The following is a 16429-nucleotide window of genomic DNA, read 5'->3' on the forward strand; positions in this document are numbered from 1 at the left end:
CTGCACCCTTATGTATCCAATAATTACATGATCGGTCTGTTGCTTTAATTTGTATGTAATGTACGCCTGTAAATTTAATCAGTTTAGAATCCACTGTGCAACTGTTACCCTCTCTGTAGTGGTGCATGGTTCACCCCAAGTAGGACAAATCGGACACCCTGCTTCCCCTCGTGCTCCTGTTTGTAACTCCCAAATGACAAATGATACTAGACTACCCCCCCACCCCCCAAAAAATAAAAATCACCCAACCCAACAGACTGTCTGTGTTTTAATATAACTCCTGCCATGCATATCCAACCAATGGCTGCATTGGCACAATGGGGAATTTACACAAATTATGTTATATGATAGATACAGAGAAACCAGTACTATCTGGGTAAATCATAAAAACAAAAATCGACATTCTTTATTATCTATTTATCTATAACAGGGGTAGGCAACCCATGGCACTCCAAAGGTTGCAGACTACATCTCCCCTGATGCTTTGCCAGCATCATGCTTCAAGAGAATTCGGGGTGATGTAGTCTACAACATCTGCAATGCAAAGTCTGTCTACCCGTGAATTATACACATGGGTATAGGATACGTGGCAATTAGAGTTATGTTTCAAATCTATCCAATAATAATAATATTAAATGAAAGAATTAATAAAATGTCTGGTTTTCTATATAATGTACATTCTGTTCACGCTGTTGCCAAATCCCAGTGAATACTGATCCCCCTTGATGCAGTATAGCTGCAGGGCAGTATCAGTGCCAACCCTTGTTACAGTAACCCCCCCGTGTGGGGAAGTGACCTCACTGCTCGCCCACAGGTGGCTGCAGCACACCCAGTGCCTCTGTTTCCAGCAGAGGGGCACCTACAGCCCCACCAATGCAGCCAGGCAGTGAGGAGGAGGAGGTTGGCTGTGTGTAGCATACCCCTTTAAGAGGCAGTCTCAGTATGGAGGGGGTGGGGTAGTGTGGCTCCAGTTCCTCTCTGCCTTTAATCCTGCTGGAATCTCTATGGATTCATGTTAAATAGAACCCTGCAAGAAGCCATAGGTTAGTATGAAATTCTATGTTCTAACTGCACTCTGATAGCGCCTTATAAACACCATCCATCTTTAAATGGACAGTATGTATAACATATGTGATACATTGTGTTATTTGAGGAGGGGGGGATCTGGGGTCTGTACAGGGGGGTATGAGCTTGCACTCACTTCCTTAGTGTGCTTATTATCTCACTGTGATCTATGCATGCAGAGGAGGAGGAGGAGGAGGAGGAGGAGGAGGAGGGGGGGAATGAAAGGAGAGGAGGGGAGTGATCTCAGCTTTTAGAGCCTGTTTGCAACAATAGAGAGGGCTGGGAATCTTTTAAAGAATCCCCCCTCCCCTCCTAGCAGCGGCCCCTGGTTTGATTATATTTTGTGTGTTTTTTTTTGCAGGCAGAGTCCCTCTGCAGGTTTGCATTGTTCTCCTCCTCTCCATGGCAGGGATAAAGAGATCTCCAGTAGAGCTTGGGGTCTGATATCCAAGTTATTACCCCTTGTCTGCAGTGCTGGATCTGCCCTAGAAAAGATGGATACAGGGACCCTATTAAATGGCTTTGCCCTCTGTGGGCAGAGTGAGGCTGAGCTCACCCATCTGTGCAGGAGCCTGGAGGTTGGCACTGTGATGACCCTCTACTACTCCAAAAAGTCCCAAAAACCAGAGAGGAGAACCTTTCAGGTGAAACTGGAGACCAGGCAAGTTACATGGAGCAGAGCTGCAGACAAAGTGGAGGGGGCAGGTAAGAATTCATTATGCACTATATTTGTATATGTATAGAATTGGCACACACCAGGTAAGAGCAGAGTAGACCTTATGCAGAGTACAAACTGATACAACAGTGTATGTGTAGCATGTGATAGAAAACAGATATTATCTATGTATGTTTGTGTGCTCATACACATATAAATGTGTGTAAAAAGGGGATTTGTACTTAATAAGCACACATGTTGCATGCAATCACACACTAACAAAAAATATATATATGTGATTTTATATTATTTAGTGTATGTGGTTTAGTTTCTTTGCTTGGTTATATTAAAATTGCAAATTGTCATAAGTAATTTTGTAATGTGCGTAATCCATTTAAAATAGAGACTAACCAGTTAGGGGGTTATTCACCAAACCCCAAATTGTAGCAAAATTAAATCTGACTGGAAAAATATAGGCAGACATAGTAGATTTTGATAAAGTCTTTAATTCGGCTACTTTTTAGATTTTAATTTGCATTCAGTTTATTGAATAACCCTGTCTGTCATTTAATTCATTTGACTTACATTTACACCAGTACATGCCAAACTAGTTGTGTTTTTAATAAAACAGGGTTATTTTAGCAAGAAAACTTATTATGTATTTATTTATTTTTTTCACGTTGAGATTTTTATGTCCTGATAGTAAGTGCTTTTATCACCTATGTCCTGGTACTTTATTTTCTCACCCTTGCTAAGATGAAAGGTTTAGTTTACCCCTACTGTAAATAGGTCCTAAGGCCCTGAGATGTAAACCGTTTTTACAACATTAGCACATTTAGTATGTTGTAGTTTTTTTTTTTTTTTTTTTTTACCTATCAGTTAAATGTGGAAGAAACAAATAAAAATTCCAAATTGTGCTTTAAAACAACTGGCACGAGAATACTTGTAATCGGAGAATTGTTCTAATGTTAGTATATTAGACTACATTTTAAGCAGATTTGGCTTCTAGTTTGTACTAATGGAGTTGTTTTGTTAATAAACCCTGTATTCACAAATCTGTCTGTCTACCTCCATTGCATCTCTGGCCTAGGTTGTGTGCATGACAGGAATATAACTTTTATGTATCTTGTAACTATGACTTCATTGTAGTTAAAGAGACAGTTTCGGCACCATAACAACGTCATCTAAATTAAGTTGTTATGGTGCCTGGAGTGTCCCTTTAAGACGTGTGATTTCTGTGTATTGAATATGCATTAATATATTCGGTCTTCATGGTACGCAAGCATCAAATAATATATACTGTTATTTGAACACACTGTAGTAATATGAGCATGTAGTCGCTGCATTGCATTCTGGGATGTAAATGCAGTTTAGGCGCAGGATACATTTTAATAACGTGTTATAGTTTACCATTTTTATTGGGGATAGCTTTCATGGAACCTTTCAAGGTCAATGTAAAACTCTAAAATATGAAATTACCTGTATATTCTATTGAGAGAAGACTCTGTTGCAAATACACTTACAAAAGGTATAGCTGCTGTACATTTTTCGAGCATAGAACTCTACAGACACTCGATTTTACTAACTTTAAAACACATTCCAAACCAGATCAAACCTCGGGGATTCATGTTACATCCCCAGCAGGAGCTTAATCTTTCACGATTCCAATGTTCATTAAAGTAATATTACAGCTATGTTGATGCGTGTGTCTTATAAATGTACATTGTATGTCAACATTAATCAAATGCTTGTAAATCCATGCAGCGGTCTAACAATATCGCTTATAAATTGACTCTAACAACCCTATTCCTTAGCCAATGCAATGAGATATATAAGTAAAAGGGGTTTAGGTTCTCCTAAAACATTTGTAAATGGTGTATATTTAGATAGGCCATCCAACATATACAAATTGGGTAGGGGGGGAGAAGAAATAAATACATATAACATTTAAAAGCACTCTTTATCTTAAATGAAATAAATTGTATACCTTTAATTCTTCATCTGACTTTAAGGGAGTCTTTTTATCAGTAGGTGTTCTATAGAGTTTCTTGGAACTTTTTTTTTTGGGGGGGGGGGATGTTTGTGTTGTTTCCAAGAAATGTCACAAAAAATAGATATGCTTTGCATATGGTAGGCAGTGATTATGGTACTCTCTAATAGTAAAACAAAACAAAAAACCCTGTTATTTTTAGCTGTTAATGCTAGTACTATTAATTTTTGCCCAAAATGGCCTAGTAATTCTGACCGCAAATCAGGAATTAGAACTTTTAATTTTATAGTTGTAGGCCAAAATAGCTGAGCTGAAAAATTATTTTGGCTGATTTGGGAATTGTTCAGATTTGACTGTTGTGCCTAGAATTTGAAATTCATTTTGAATTCACACTTTTGTGAAAAACCCAGGTTGATGGCATACTTAGGGGGGTGGGAGGGAAACAAAAATATGTATTATTCTTCAAGTGAATACATTTTAGAAATTAGTTTCAAAAATTGCTGAATCGAATGCTTAAATATCTGTGTAGAATATTAATTCGCCCTCTGAGGGTAGGCCATGCTGTCAGACCAAACCCAACATTAAGAATGACATTTAGATATACAATCAAAATCTACAGTATTGCAGTATTGTGTTTTTCGTTCGGTTTGGTTATTCTCACGGTATTGCTATGTGTACACCGCACTGTGTATCCACTTGTTTGCTTGCCTGTGAGTACTGGGATTTGCGAGCTGGTAGAATAATCCTTTTTTTTTTATTATTTATATATATAATATATACTTTGTTGGCTGTTACACTTTTTTTTTTTTTTTGGCCAGAAACACACTCTCTACTGATTAGTTAGTATATTTTTTTTCTTTCTTTTCTGATAATCCTTAAAAATTACAAGCATTTATTTTTTAATCTCTAGTCTAGCCTAATCCAAGCCTCCTTTATCTTTCCTTCTCCGCCCCCCCAGCCCCCCCTTTTCTTTGTTTTATACCGTGTGTGTGTGTGTGTGTGTGTGTGTGTGTGTGTGTGTATGTATGCTTTTTTGGATTTTTACACACATACATTGGGGTTTATTCACTAAACACCGAATTGTAGCAAATAGAAAACTAGACTGGCAATTTTTGCAATCTGTGATTCAAACAGAGTTTTCCCCCCAAATATTTTTATATTGGCCTAAATTTTCAGTCCATTACTCCATAATCTTTGTTCTGAGTCAGGAGTTTCTTAGTTTAACCCCTGGATGCAATTTGACCACCTCTATCATTTTCTGCCGGCTGGATATGAATTCTGGGAATAAGAGTCCAATCAATGAACACAATAAAGTCTAACTCCTGCAAAATAGAAGGAACTTGGGAGAAAAAGGGAGAGCAGTATAGGAAAAAAATAAAAGGGGGCCCTAACTTTTATATGAGTCCAACATCACAAAGTTCGTCTATCGTAATGGCCTTTATTTAAGGGGTTCATGTTCTCGAGGTTGTCCCCCCTTCATTTTGTAGACCCGTTGCTTTTATCTGTACTTGTGTCCTGGAAGTGTACACAGAGTGTCTCTGTAGCAGTTCTGGGAATAGTTGTGCATTTCCCCAAGTCTATTTGTGGATTCCAGGTGTATCCTGCATTTTATTGTGCTACTTCCACCCCTCCATTAACCCTCCAGACGCTCAAAATGAGCAGACCGGCTGCGGTCCTGCAATTCTCTCCAAATCCACACAGACTCTTTCTCACACGAAGGGCCCTGTCATAAACTTCTGTTGGGTTTGTTCAAAAATATTTAGGAATTCCTAGATGAGTAAGATTGAATTCTTTGTGAAAGACCGTTCTCCTTCATTATCACACTCTGTTTTAATCACTAAACAGTGCGTTATGGGACATATTCAAAACCGTATTGTACAGCAAAGGACAACATTTTGGTGTCTTGGTAAAAAATTAATGTTTGGAGAAATTGGAGATTTCCCACCTTCCTCTTGACTTAGTTAAAGTTTATTAACATGACCTAACGAATGTCCTATCTATCTATCTATCCCACTTTTATTACATACATTTTTTTTTTTTAGAGAATTTGAGCGAGAACGTTTTTCTGTAGAATTATGATCTATCATTGGAAAGGAGGTCCCATTGTTTTTGGACTGCATCTCCAATCATTCTTTATCAGGCACTCTCGCAGAGCATTGTGGTAATAGTAGTCCAAAAAGCATCTTAATCTTTCACAGTTCAACCTCCGTTAGCGAAATAGTTCTGCAAAATAGTAAACTATGAAAATGTATTTCAGGATATTGTTGAACAAATATTTTCTCAAATTGGACTCTGCACCTAAAACAGGATATTGGTTCTAATAGTTGCTCAGAGCTTCTGCTGTGGACATACTTCTGTGTCCCTCCCTATTGAGACCTATCATAGCTCGTCCCTTGACAACAGATGTAAAAATTAATCCACAGATTGTAGTTAAATAAACAATTTGTGTACATATCAGATTTCACTTTACTACTTAGTGGGTATGGTCTTAGAAAAATTAGGGGTCCCTAACACCAAGAGCATAGACCCTCAACCGCCAATATGTTATTACGGAAACTTCACTACTGCAAACACACGGACAGCTTCTGTGTTCGTGTTAAAGGATCACTATAGGCACCCAGACCACTTCAGCTTCATGAAGTGGTCTGGGTGCCAGGTCCAGCTAGGTGTAACCCTTTTTGCTGTAATCATAGCAGTTTCGGAGAAACTGCTATGTTTACAAATTGGTTAATCCAGCCTCTAATGGTTGTCTCATTGACAGCCGCTAGAGGCGCTTCCATGCTTCTCACTGTGATTTTTCACAGTGAGAAGATGCCAGCGTCCATAGGAAAGCATTGAGAATGCTTTCCTATGGACTGGCTGAATGCGCGCGCGCGCGGCTGTTGCCGCGCATGCGCATTCAGCCGATGACGGAAGAAGAGGGAGGAGAGTCCCAGTGCCGAGGGAGCCCGGCGCTGGAAAAAAGGTGAGGGATTAACCCCTTCCTCCCCCTCAGCGCCACGGTAGTGGGACCCTGAGGGTGGGGACACCCTCCTCCCACTATAGTGCCAGTAAAAAGAGTATGTTTGTTTTCCTGGCACTATAGTGGTCCTTTAAGTCATTGAGGCCACTCTCGATTGTTGACACGTGAATCTTGCCATGGAAAGAATTTTTATTTAACCCCTTAAGGACCAAACTTCTAGAATAAAAGGGAATCATGACATGTCACACATGTCATGTGTCCTTAGGGGGTTAAATCAAAACTTTTTACTAAACACGTTTGTAACTTAAGTTGTTTAAAGGGATCGGAAAGGCCCTTCCTTGTGTTTAGTGAAAATCAATGTAAGGATCTGCCCTGCTGATCAAATCTTAAAGGGACTCTCTAGGCACCTACCAAACCAGGGTTAACCGGCCACTAGTGGCTGTCATACTGAAAGACCGTTTGGCGCAGTGCCGCGTTTTTCCACGCGCCCGCACTAGTCTTACAATGCCATTTTATGGGAAAGCATTGGATTCGCTGAGATCATCAATCTCGATGATCTCAGCCAATAAGCCAGAGAGGACCGGCACTGTGAGGGAGAAATGGTAAGTAAAACTCGCCTTTATATCCCTGGTAGCGGGGAGCCCAGTCACCTAAACTGTGATTAGGGCCCTATAGTTTTGGGAATACACATTTGTATTCCCAACACAACAATGTTCCTTTAAACAAAGGGAGTTGCTTAAGGAAATCTCTAAAGGAGTGTCAATGACCAGCGGAGCCTAAATGCTTCCCACTCTGCAACCTGTCAAAACATTTTAGCACGGTTTGACACTTCTCTAGAGCCAGGTGGCCACTCGTACTGCTTCTGGTATTCTCGAGTTATAAAGGTCAATGTCAAATTTATACAAAAAAGGAACGCATTAATTGGCTTATAGGGTCAGCGATTTCTCTCTATATGAGTAAATGTGAATGTTATTACTCTGAACACGGAAGTGCTATGCGGGCAAGCATATTTTATAACTTACCAAAGCACAATACATTTGATTACTTACATGAATGGGTCCTTGTCAATCATGTATTTGTGGCTAATTTTGCCACTATAAGGGACACTCTATGCACCCTAATAAAGTGGTTATGGTGTTTTGGTATTGTACCTGCCGTTCACAGCAGTAGTTTTCCATCCATAGGGTAAAAGTAGTAATGCTGTAGTAAACATACTAGGAGGACCCACCACCAAACAAGAGGAGAGCCATCCTTGTAGCACTTTTTAACCAATTTCTCAATTGGTAAATTAGGGCTTTACCGTGAAGCCCATCGATCTGCCTACAAGCCCTGTCAGTCAGAGAATCAGGGGGTTTCACCCTCAGATGCTTAGCATGTATAGCTTACTGGTGTGGATTCAGAGCTCTCTGGATGTTAGCGCTTGTAAGTCCACAGTACCTGTCTCTATGGCGATTTCCATTAGATGTGTTTGGCTGTACACCGCACCAATGTTCAGAGATCAGGTAACAACACTTACCTTTGACGTATCCTTTAGAAGAGCTGTTTAGTGAGTTTGCCTGCAGACTTTTCTGGCAGACTTTTCAATCACCAGGAAAAATATACTTCTCTCTTGTACACTTCAGGCCATTATGGGGCTCCTTGCCCTGCTACCTTTCAAAACATGATCAGCAACTGTGTACAGGGACACAGCTACTGGGGCCTCCTAACACCATAACTTATAACAGAAATACAAATTATAGTATTTAGATGTCCTTTTAAATGGCCGCTGGTACCATTTACTAGAGAAGAGCTTTTATTGCCCATATGCCACAAAAAAACAAAACATTGATTTTGCAAAAAAAAAAGATTTATCCTCCGGTAAGATCCAGTGTTCAGTTCCCTTTTTTTTTTTTTTAATGGCACCGTGGATCTTTATATATTTATTCATTCCTCTCCCTTTAAATGGCAGCGATCAGAATCTTCAAAGTTGTAGGTAGTAAATAAGCCGGATGTTCCATACTGGCGTATGTTCCGTAGAGCTCAGATTATCATGACGAAAACGGAATGTCATTATCTATAATTCTATACTAAATGGTTTGAACCTCCGTTCTGACTAATGTATAACTGGATTACTTTTTATTTTTTTTACATCCTATATATTGAATATATAATTAGAACAAGCGTTTGTATTCCTAACGCTATAGTGTCCTAGTCCCTTTTTACAAAAAAAAGAGGGGGGGGGGGGGGGGGGGGGGGGAAGCATGGCAGTAAAAAACAAGATGGATGCTGATGACCGTTAGCCTGCTGTTTTAAGTAAAAATGTTTAAAACGCCCACCACCTCCAACCCTATAGGGGGTTAATATTTATATATAGTAAATACAAAATCCTCCACACACATAACAGCAGTGGTGGACGTATCTGCTAAACGGTGGAATATGTTACTACAAGAATGATAATAAGGGGTGCCTCTTTATAGTGACCTCCTCTAGTATATCACTCCCCATATTACCCTCACATCTCCCACTTGAGTCTCTTTTCCCATATACCTGTTCTTCTCCCTCTCCCCAATTCCTGTTCATGTCCCCTCCATATTTTAACCTCCCCCCCCCATCTCCCAATACCCTCTTGTACCTATGACCTTCCTTGTAGTCTTTTCCCAAAGTCCAACTCTTGTGTTTACATCACAGTGTTAAGTGTCTGTCCCCTCCTTGTATCCTCCTTTATTTAGCAACAGCAAAAAAGGATATTGAATGTGCCATTAATAAAAAATAAAATAAAATGGTGTACCACTGAGTTTGTGGTAAGTTTTGTATATGCTGTCCTGAAATTGGGACATGACCCCCTGTTTTGGGACTGTCCAATTGAACCGGGAGCAGGCGGGAGGTATGGTAATCTGTGCAAATCACAAGTGTAGTAAATAACGCATTATTAGAAATTTATACCATAGAGATTTAAAGAAAAAACACACACCCTCTATTATATGTAAACTGAAACTAGTTTTTGTTGTGCACATCCTGTTCTTTTCCACAAGGAAAAACATAAATCTACTGTTGTTCACTTACAAAAAAACCTTGTTCACTTACAAAAAAACCTTGCATGTTTTTTTTTTTTAACTTCAACCTTATGGTGAATGAGCAGATTCAGAAGGTCTTGGGTGAAGGGGCAGATTCTGAAGGTATTGATACATGGGAAAATTCTAGTGTATAGGTAGATACATTGGTAGTGGTGGAACACACCGACGCAAAGATCGCGAGTGCAACTAGACCCTGGGATATGTGGCGATTTGGAGAGCCTTTGGACAATGTGCAGTTTCCCTGGGTATATGGGTAGTTTTTTTGTTGTTTTGTTTTTGAGTCTTTTGAGCCATAGGAAGATGCATAGAGTGAATGGATAGTTTTTAATGGGTCTTGATGAGTAGGCAGAATTAAATGGTGAATAGGTAGATTCATAGGGTCCTTAGACAATGGTCAAATTGTTAGGGTGAAGTGATAGATTTGAAGATTCTTAAAATGGCAGCTTCTCCGAACATATGGATTCGGAGCGTGACAGTGAAATTACTGTTTCTAATGGTGAATGGGCACATTCTTGGTGTGTGTTTCATGAGCATTCATAATTGGAATATTAAACAGTCCATAATCATTTGAAAGGTCTTAGAGCCGACTCTCATTTTAAAAAAGTTGTTTGCGTTCATATAGAGGTGTTTTCACTAGACAGTCAGTTCTTGTAACTTGAGAACTGCCTTGCAAAAAAAGTTACTCTCAAAGTCAAGAGTTGGATAAAAAGTCATGTTTGGCAGAGTTTTTGGTTCCTTCAAACCTTTCTTCTTAGGCCTTAATTTAGCAAATCTGTTCCATTTGAGATTAAATTTTATGAATTCTTTTGAATATTGTAAAATTTTCATATAACAAGATAGGAAGTGTACTAACATTACTCTGACTAAAATCTTCTTAGATTGTAAGATCACTGGCTACCTTGTAACCTCATGGGCCTCTTTTGCATAGAAATGCTTCCGACTGAGATTTTAATCTCACTATAGGTTATTTGCTGAAGTGACAATTTGGGTAAATTCAAAGTGATTTCCAAATTTAAGCCACAACTGCTGAATTATAATAATAATAATAATAAAAAAAAAATCCCAATTATTTTTGCCTCAAATTTGTAATTCCGTTTAAATCTGCACTTTAGTGAATAATCATACAGGCCAGCCTCTGAGTCTGTCTATCTAAGTCTTTAGATTGTAAGCTCACAAGCTATCTTGCTAAGCACTTTGTATAAAAGTAACTGTATTGGCTAGATTGTAAGCTCACGTGCCGGGTCTTCTGTTCTTTTTGTAACCGTTTATGTTTATTATTTGCACAGCGCTACAGAACATGCTGGTGCTATATTAAGCCTTAATAATAATAATAATAATAATATCTCTTTAAATGTTGGATTGTCTGTAAACCCCACAATTGTGCATGCTTAACAAATAGAAGTACAAGACTCTAAGTAAAAACACTGTATATAAATTTTTTTTGACTAAATTCTACTTAGTCGATTTTCTTAAATTTTATACCTACCACTAAGGAACTTGATTTCTCCATCTGCAGCTGTTTCCTGCCCCCTTCTGAGTAAATGCTATCATTAGCTGCTACCGTGAATTCAGCCTCTTAGATTCTGCTGTTTGACAGGCATTAGGATGGAAATGTAAGGGGGTGGGAGGAGAGGAGAAAAATTTTGGTCTGCCATTATGCCATCCGTGATGTCGTACAAGGAGGGAGGCTTTGAAGATTGGCAGGCTGGTTGGCTATATGCACATCCGGTACAAGATGGAGAATAAAAGACTCCTTTCATTTCCTTTACATGATGCAACACTTATTAAATAATTTATTTATGGGGCACTGTTTTGAAAGACCACTTTTTTTTTTTTTTTTTTTTTAAAGAAAGGAGCAATGTCAAACATTTTAAGTCCTCAATTCTATTGACAACGTATTATTGATTACATTGATTGTTACATTTTTCATTCTGCAATTTGCTGTTGATGAGTTTTACCTGGGCAGATCATTAGATGGTTTACGTCTGTTTTGTGCTGGTTGTAGGATTGTGTCACTGATAGAGGTAGCTACCTTACTGGTATGTCTCCGCTTTGTTCAGGCAGGGCTGTGCAAGCTCCTTGATGTCATCAAAGGGTTTATTTCTTTCATTTGCAGTATGTTTGCTATCCCACATGCAACGTGTATGTGTGTGTGTGTGTGTATATGTGTGTGTATATATATATATATATATATATATATATATATATATATATGTATATGTGTATATAAAAGAAACCAAGAGGGCTGCACTCACCTGAACATGCATACAGTATAGGGTGCTGCTGGGGCCAAAATATACAAATACAGAATCCAGCGCACTCGCTTATTAACTTGACGTAGTTGGTAGGCTTATGCAATGTATGATCATATAATGTAACTAAACCCCCATCATTTTTTGCCTAGGTGAGGTGTTTTTAAATAAAACTATTACAATCTCTAAGATTTAAAAAGCATTGTTTAGTTAATAAGCGAGTGCGCTGGATTCTGTATTTATATAAATAACACCTCCAGGTGACCTCCAGAATCAAAGGATGGGTTATAGTAAAAATAACTTGTTAATGGTTTAGGTTGGAAGAAAAAAATATTGATCATTGTAATTAAAGGAACACTATGGCATCAGGAGTGCAATCATCTATTTCTAACACTATAGAGTGGTAGATCTCTCAAAATCGTCTCTTTTAGCAGAGATTGTCAACTTCCATAGAGAGGTATGTCCAGGAATCAAGATACCTGTGCATCCCAGCACTGCGCTCCCACCCCTCTTTGAAATATCTCCCACTGGCTTTAACACCTTACGGACACATGACATGTGTGACATGTCATGATTCCCTTTTATTCCAGAAGTTTGGTCCTGAAGGGGTTAAAGGTTTGCAAGTGACACATTACATATGTACTTTTGTAAGTAATATTATCTTAAACACAAATGGCAGAGAACTTAGCAGTGAGACTGCAGGGGCATGCTCTATACACCAAAACTGCTCTTCTGTGAGAGTGGCTTAGAGCTACAGCAATTTGGTATAATATATGTATTTAAATTTTCTTTTATTTGTTTGTAATTTATTTAAAGTATAATTTAGGTGTGTTTTGCTTAGTATTTTTCAGTTTTTTTTTTTGTATAAACTAAAGCAGGATGTGTTCAGAATTGACAAGGGAATTGCAGATTTCGGGGTAAAAAAAGTTAGGCATTTTCTCCAGACTTTTTATTTTTTTTATTTAATAATTTGGAATTCTCTTGTCAAAGAATTCCTGGTTTTGTGGATAAATGTTAGTGTTCTTGAGTCAATTTATTTAGTAATGTGTATGCTGTGTGACATAAGGCATCACCATACTCCTGACCTTTGCAACATTAAAATCTCCTTGCACGTTATTTTGTCTGTTCATTTCCTTTCTTTTCATCAGGCACAAAGGGTGTGTACGTGAGCATGTGTGTATGCCAGGACATCTAGAAAACAATGATCAACAGGCATTAAAGGAACACTATAGCGTTGGTTCTAAAAAGCTGTATTCCTAATGCCATATTGCCCTAGCAACTGTTTATATTAGTTGGAGCCCCTTAATTGCGTAAAAAAAACCAAAAAAACCCGAAACATTTTAACTTCCTGTTTTTTCCCTCCCAGCGTCGAGACTCCTTCGGTGCTGCCGCGACTTCATCCTAGAGGCGTTGCTCTCTCGGCAATTATCCAATCCAACGCTTTTCATTGAGGGTGCATGCGTCCAATCAAATGCTTCTCTCAGGAAAGCATTGGATTTTATGTTTTCCCAAGAACTGCATTTAATGACGTTTGACTTTCTCATGGATGTCGGATATTACATGATAGTTTCACTCTGTTTCCTCACAAGCACCTCTAGTGGCTGTCAGTGTAACTAGAGGTGTTTTAAACTCTTCAAGGTATACATTGCTGTTTCTTAAAAACAGCTGTTTTGCATTAAAGGGTTAAAACTACAGGGTCATTGCAAACCGGTCACTACATTGAGATAACGTGGTCTAGATACATCTAGTGGTACTTTAAATGGGCTCTCCGGGTGCTATAACTACTTCAGATTTATTGAAGTGAATTTAGTGTCAGGGTTCTGTGCCTGCAACATTGCACAAGCCATCTCTTCAAAGTCCAAAGCCTTTGCCTTTCTCTTTGATGATTGGCCACTCTCCGCACCAATCATTACATAGATAAGGGAAGTATTTGAGATTGAAGGTGCTTCACCTGTGCTGCAAGTACTGTACCTCCATATCAGCAGTGACATACAAACGCATTGGTATGATTCTGTATACGCAATGCAATACAAGCTTTAATTCTTGGCATTCTGACTGACGGGGCTTGTAGATGGAACTATGAACCCTCCTATAAAGGTCTGTTTCAGCCGTTTAAAAAAAATTAGTTTAAAATAAATAATGGCTTCAGGGATGGTATCCTGTTATCATAACCCCTTTCTCGTTAAAGGAATACTATAGCGTACACATTTGTATTCCTAAAGCTGTAATGTCCTTTATACATTTAGTTTTGTTATCCCCCACCCCCCACGCCACAGTACTCTTTCCATTGCTGTTTCCTCCTCTGTGGCTGAGGTCATCAAGATTGATGATCTTAGCCAATCAAATGTTTTCCCATGGGGTGGGGCCGACAGAGCGCCAACACAGACATATATTTTCCCTGAGCTCCGACCGGGAATAGGGAAAACAGCGACTTAGAGCCACAAAGAGAGGGTATATTACACCAAAAAAGCACCCCCACGAGCAGAGACAATGATGCGAAAAAATAAGAAGTACCGTCAGGCAGAGGCTCCCTGTCAGCCGGATATTTGGCTCTTCTTTGAGAGACTGCGGCCGCCACAAGCTAAAATGGCGCTGGAGCCGTCAGAGGCCTCGCTGGAGGAGAGAGATCCTCTCACCTCTCCCCGCTCTGGGGCTACAACTCCCACCTCTGACTCAGGCGAGGACGAAGCACCATCCACGAAAGGAGACATCAGGAGGCTCCTGGTTGACCTTTGGAGAGTCTGGAAAGAAGACCTCCATGTGGCCCAGGCAGAGATCGGTGCAGTCCACAAAAAGGTGAGAGAGCTGGAAGTGAGAGAGGCTGACCGGTCCAAACACATACAAGACACGGATACCAAACTTGAAGGACTTTCTGCCCAAGTTCAACACCTCAGTGGAGTGGTGACCACCCTAGAGATGCGCCACAGGAAGAAAAACATCTGACTCAGGGGCATCCCAGAGCAAGTAAGCTCAGAGACACTACCCATCTTTATCAAAGATATGCTTACACACATGGTAATTGAAGACACCCCTGCACAGCCTATGATAGCATCCGCATTCAGAGTGAGTAAGTCAGCAGCGGCGCACCCAGAGATATCATTGCGGTGATGAGAGATATCGCAGCGTGATCGGTGATTAAGACCCGCTCGAGGGAGATGGGATCGAAACATTATAAGGGGCACACTGTCGCTATATATGCAGACATCCCGTTCTCAGTCCTGGTAGAGAAGAGGATGCTGGCTCCGATTTCTAGTCGCTTAAGAGGACACTCCATGAAATACCGCTGGGGAATAGAGGGGTCCCTCTTGGTAGAGAATGGAGGCGAGACCATTACGCTGACGTTAGCGGAAGAACCAGAACCGCTCCTGCAGGACAACAACCTGTGAGGGACTTCTCCAGAGACAAAAAACAATGTCCAGGACCGGGAAACCAGGAACAACAACACGACTACACAACCGCCAAAGACCATACCCAAGAAAGTGCTCACACCATTAAGACGCCGGGATGCTGGCCCTGAAGCACTGAGAGCACTGACTAGCCCAGACCATATCAGACCCCTCACTTGATGCGAGTCGGTTCCGTGGGTGCCGAGGTATGGAGACCTAACCACCTCCTGCTCAGAGACTGGGACTTACCTAGCCACCGATAGCTTAACCATGGGTTTCCAAATACCACGTTTTCAAAGGTTGCCACACCAGTTGATTCCAAGAGACAGCCCAATCCTGTCATACCACCAGTAGTTATGTTGTTATAGTCGCTGTTCATTTATCATAACTAACCAAAAAGTTTGCTGATGATGTAATTAACTCAATAAAATACAAATTGCAAAAAAAAAAAGTTTTCCCATATGAAAGCATTTGTAGGCTAGTGCACATGTGCCAGTCATGAGACCATCTAATTGAAATAACCACGTTTTACTCAGCTATTTCTGCACAAGCACCCCTGGTGGCTAGCAGCGTGACAGCCACTAGATTTATTTGTAATACCCTGCACTGTAAACATTGTCATTCTGCAGAACAGCCGTGTTTTCACTTGCTGGGTTTAAATGAGAGGGACATTGCACATTGAGAGGAAGTGGTCTCTATGATACGAAAAGAATTAAAGGGACACTATAGGCATAGTGAATATTCCGACTCCTAATACACCTGTAATAGTCAGAAGGGCATGCTTTAACCTTGTCCACCTGTGAATGGAGAGCTGTACTTCAGCACACCAAGCTGCAATACCCAAGAAAAACATCTTACTGTGTGGTACTGATACAGAAGGAGTTGGTTCTTTTCCTCTTGATAAGTTGCCATATTCTATATGAAAAGTTTGGAAGGTTTCAATGGATGCTAATAACATTAGCTGTAACACAAATATTTTACATTCTTGCTCATCTTTCTTGTAGGCGCAACAAAGTGCCAATGTTCTCTCAAAGGTGAGCTTTGCAGCCTTTGTAGTGTTAATGCA

The 16429-nt window shown here is 39.9% G+C and overlaps 1 protein-coding gene across 2 annotated transcripts in view; it reads left to right on the forward strand.

The window, feature by feature from the left end:
- Nucleotides 1-954: 954 nt before the first annotated feature.
- Nucleotides 955-16429, forward strand: part of PLCG1 (phospholipase C gamma 1) — an 85865-nt gene continuing 70390 nt past the window's right edge. For both annotated transcript variants that reach the window (XM_063455714.1, XM_063455715.1), the window contains exons 1-2: nt 955-1043; nt 1427-1770. In XM_063455714.1, the coding sequence (XP_063311784.1) occupies nt 1560-1770 (211 nt within the window). In that variant the 5' untranslated portion in view covers nt 955-1043; nt 1427-1559. The remainder of the gene's footprint in view (nt 1044-1426; nt 1771-16429) is intronic.

Source organism: Pelobates fuscus, chromosome 5 (assembly GCF_036172605.1).
Source record: "Pelobates fuscus isolate aPelFus1 chromosome 5, aPelFus1.pri, whole genome shotgun sequence".
NCBI classification, from domain to species: Eukaryota; Metazoa; Chordata; class Amphibia; order Anura; family Pelobatidae; genus Pelobates; species Pelobates fuscus.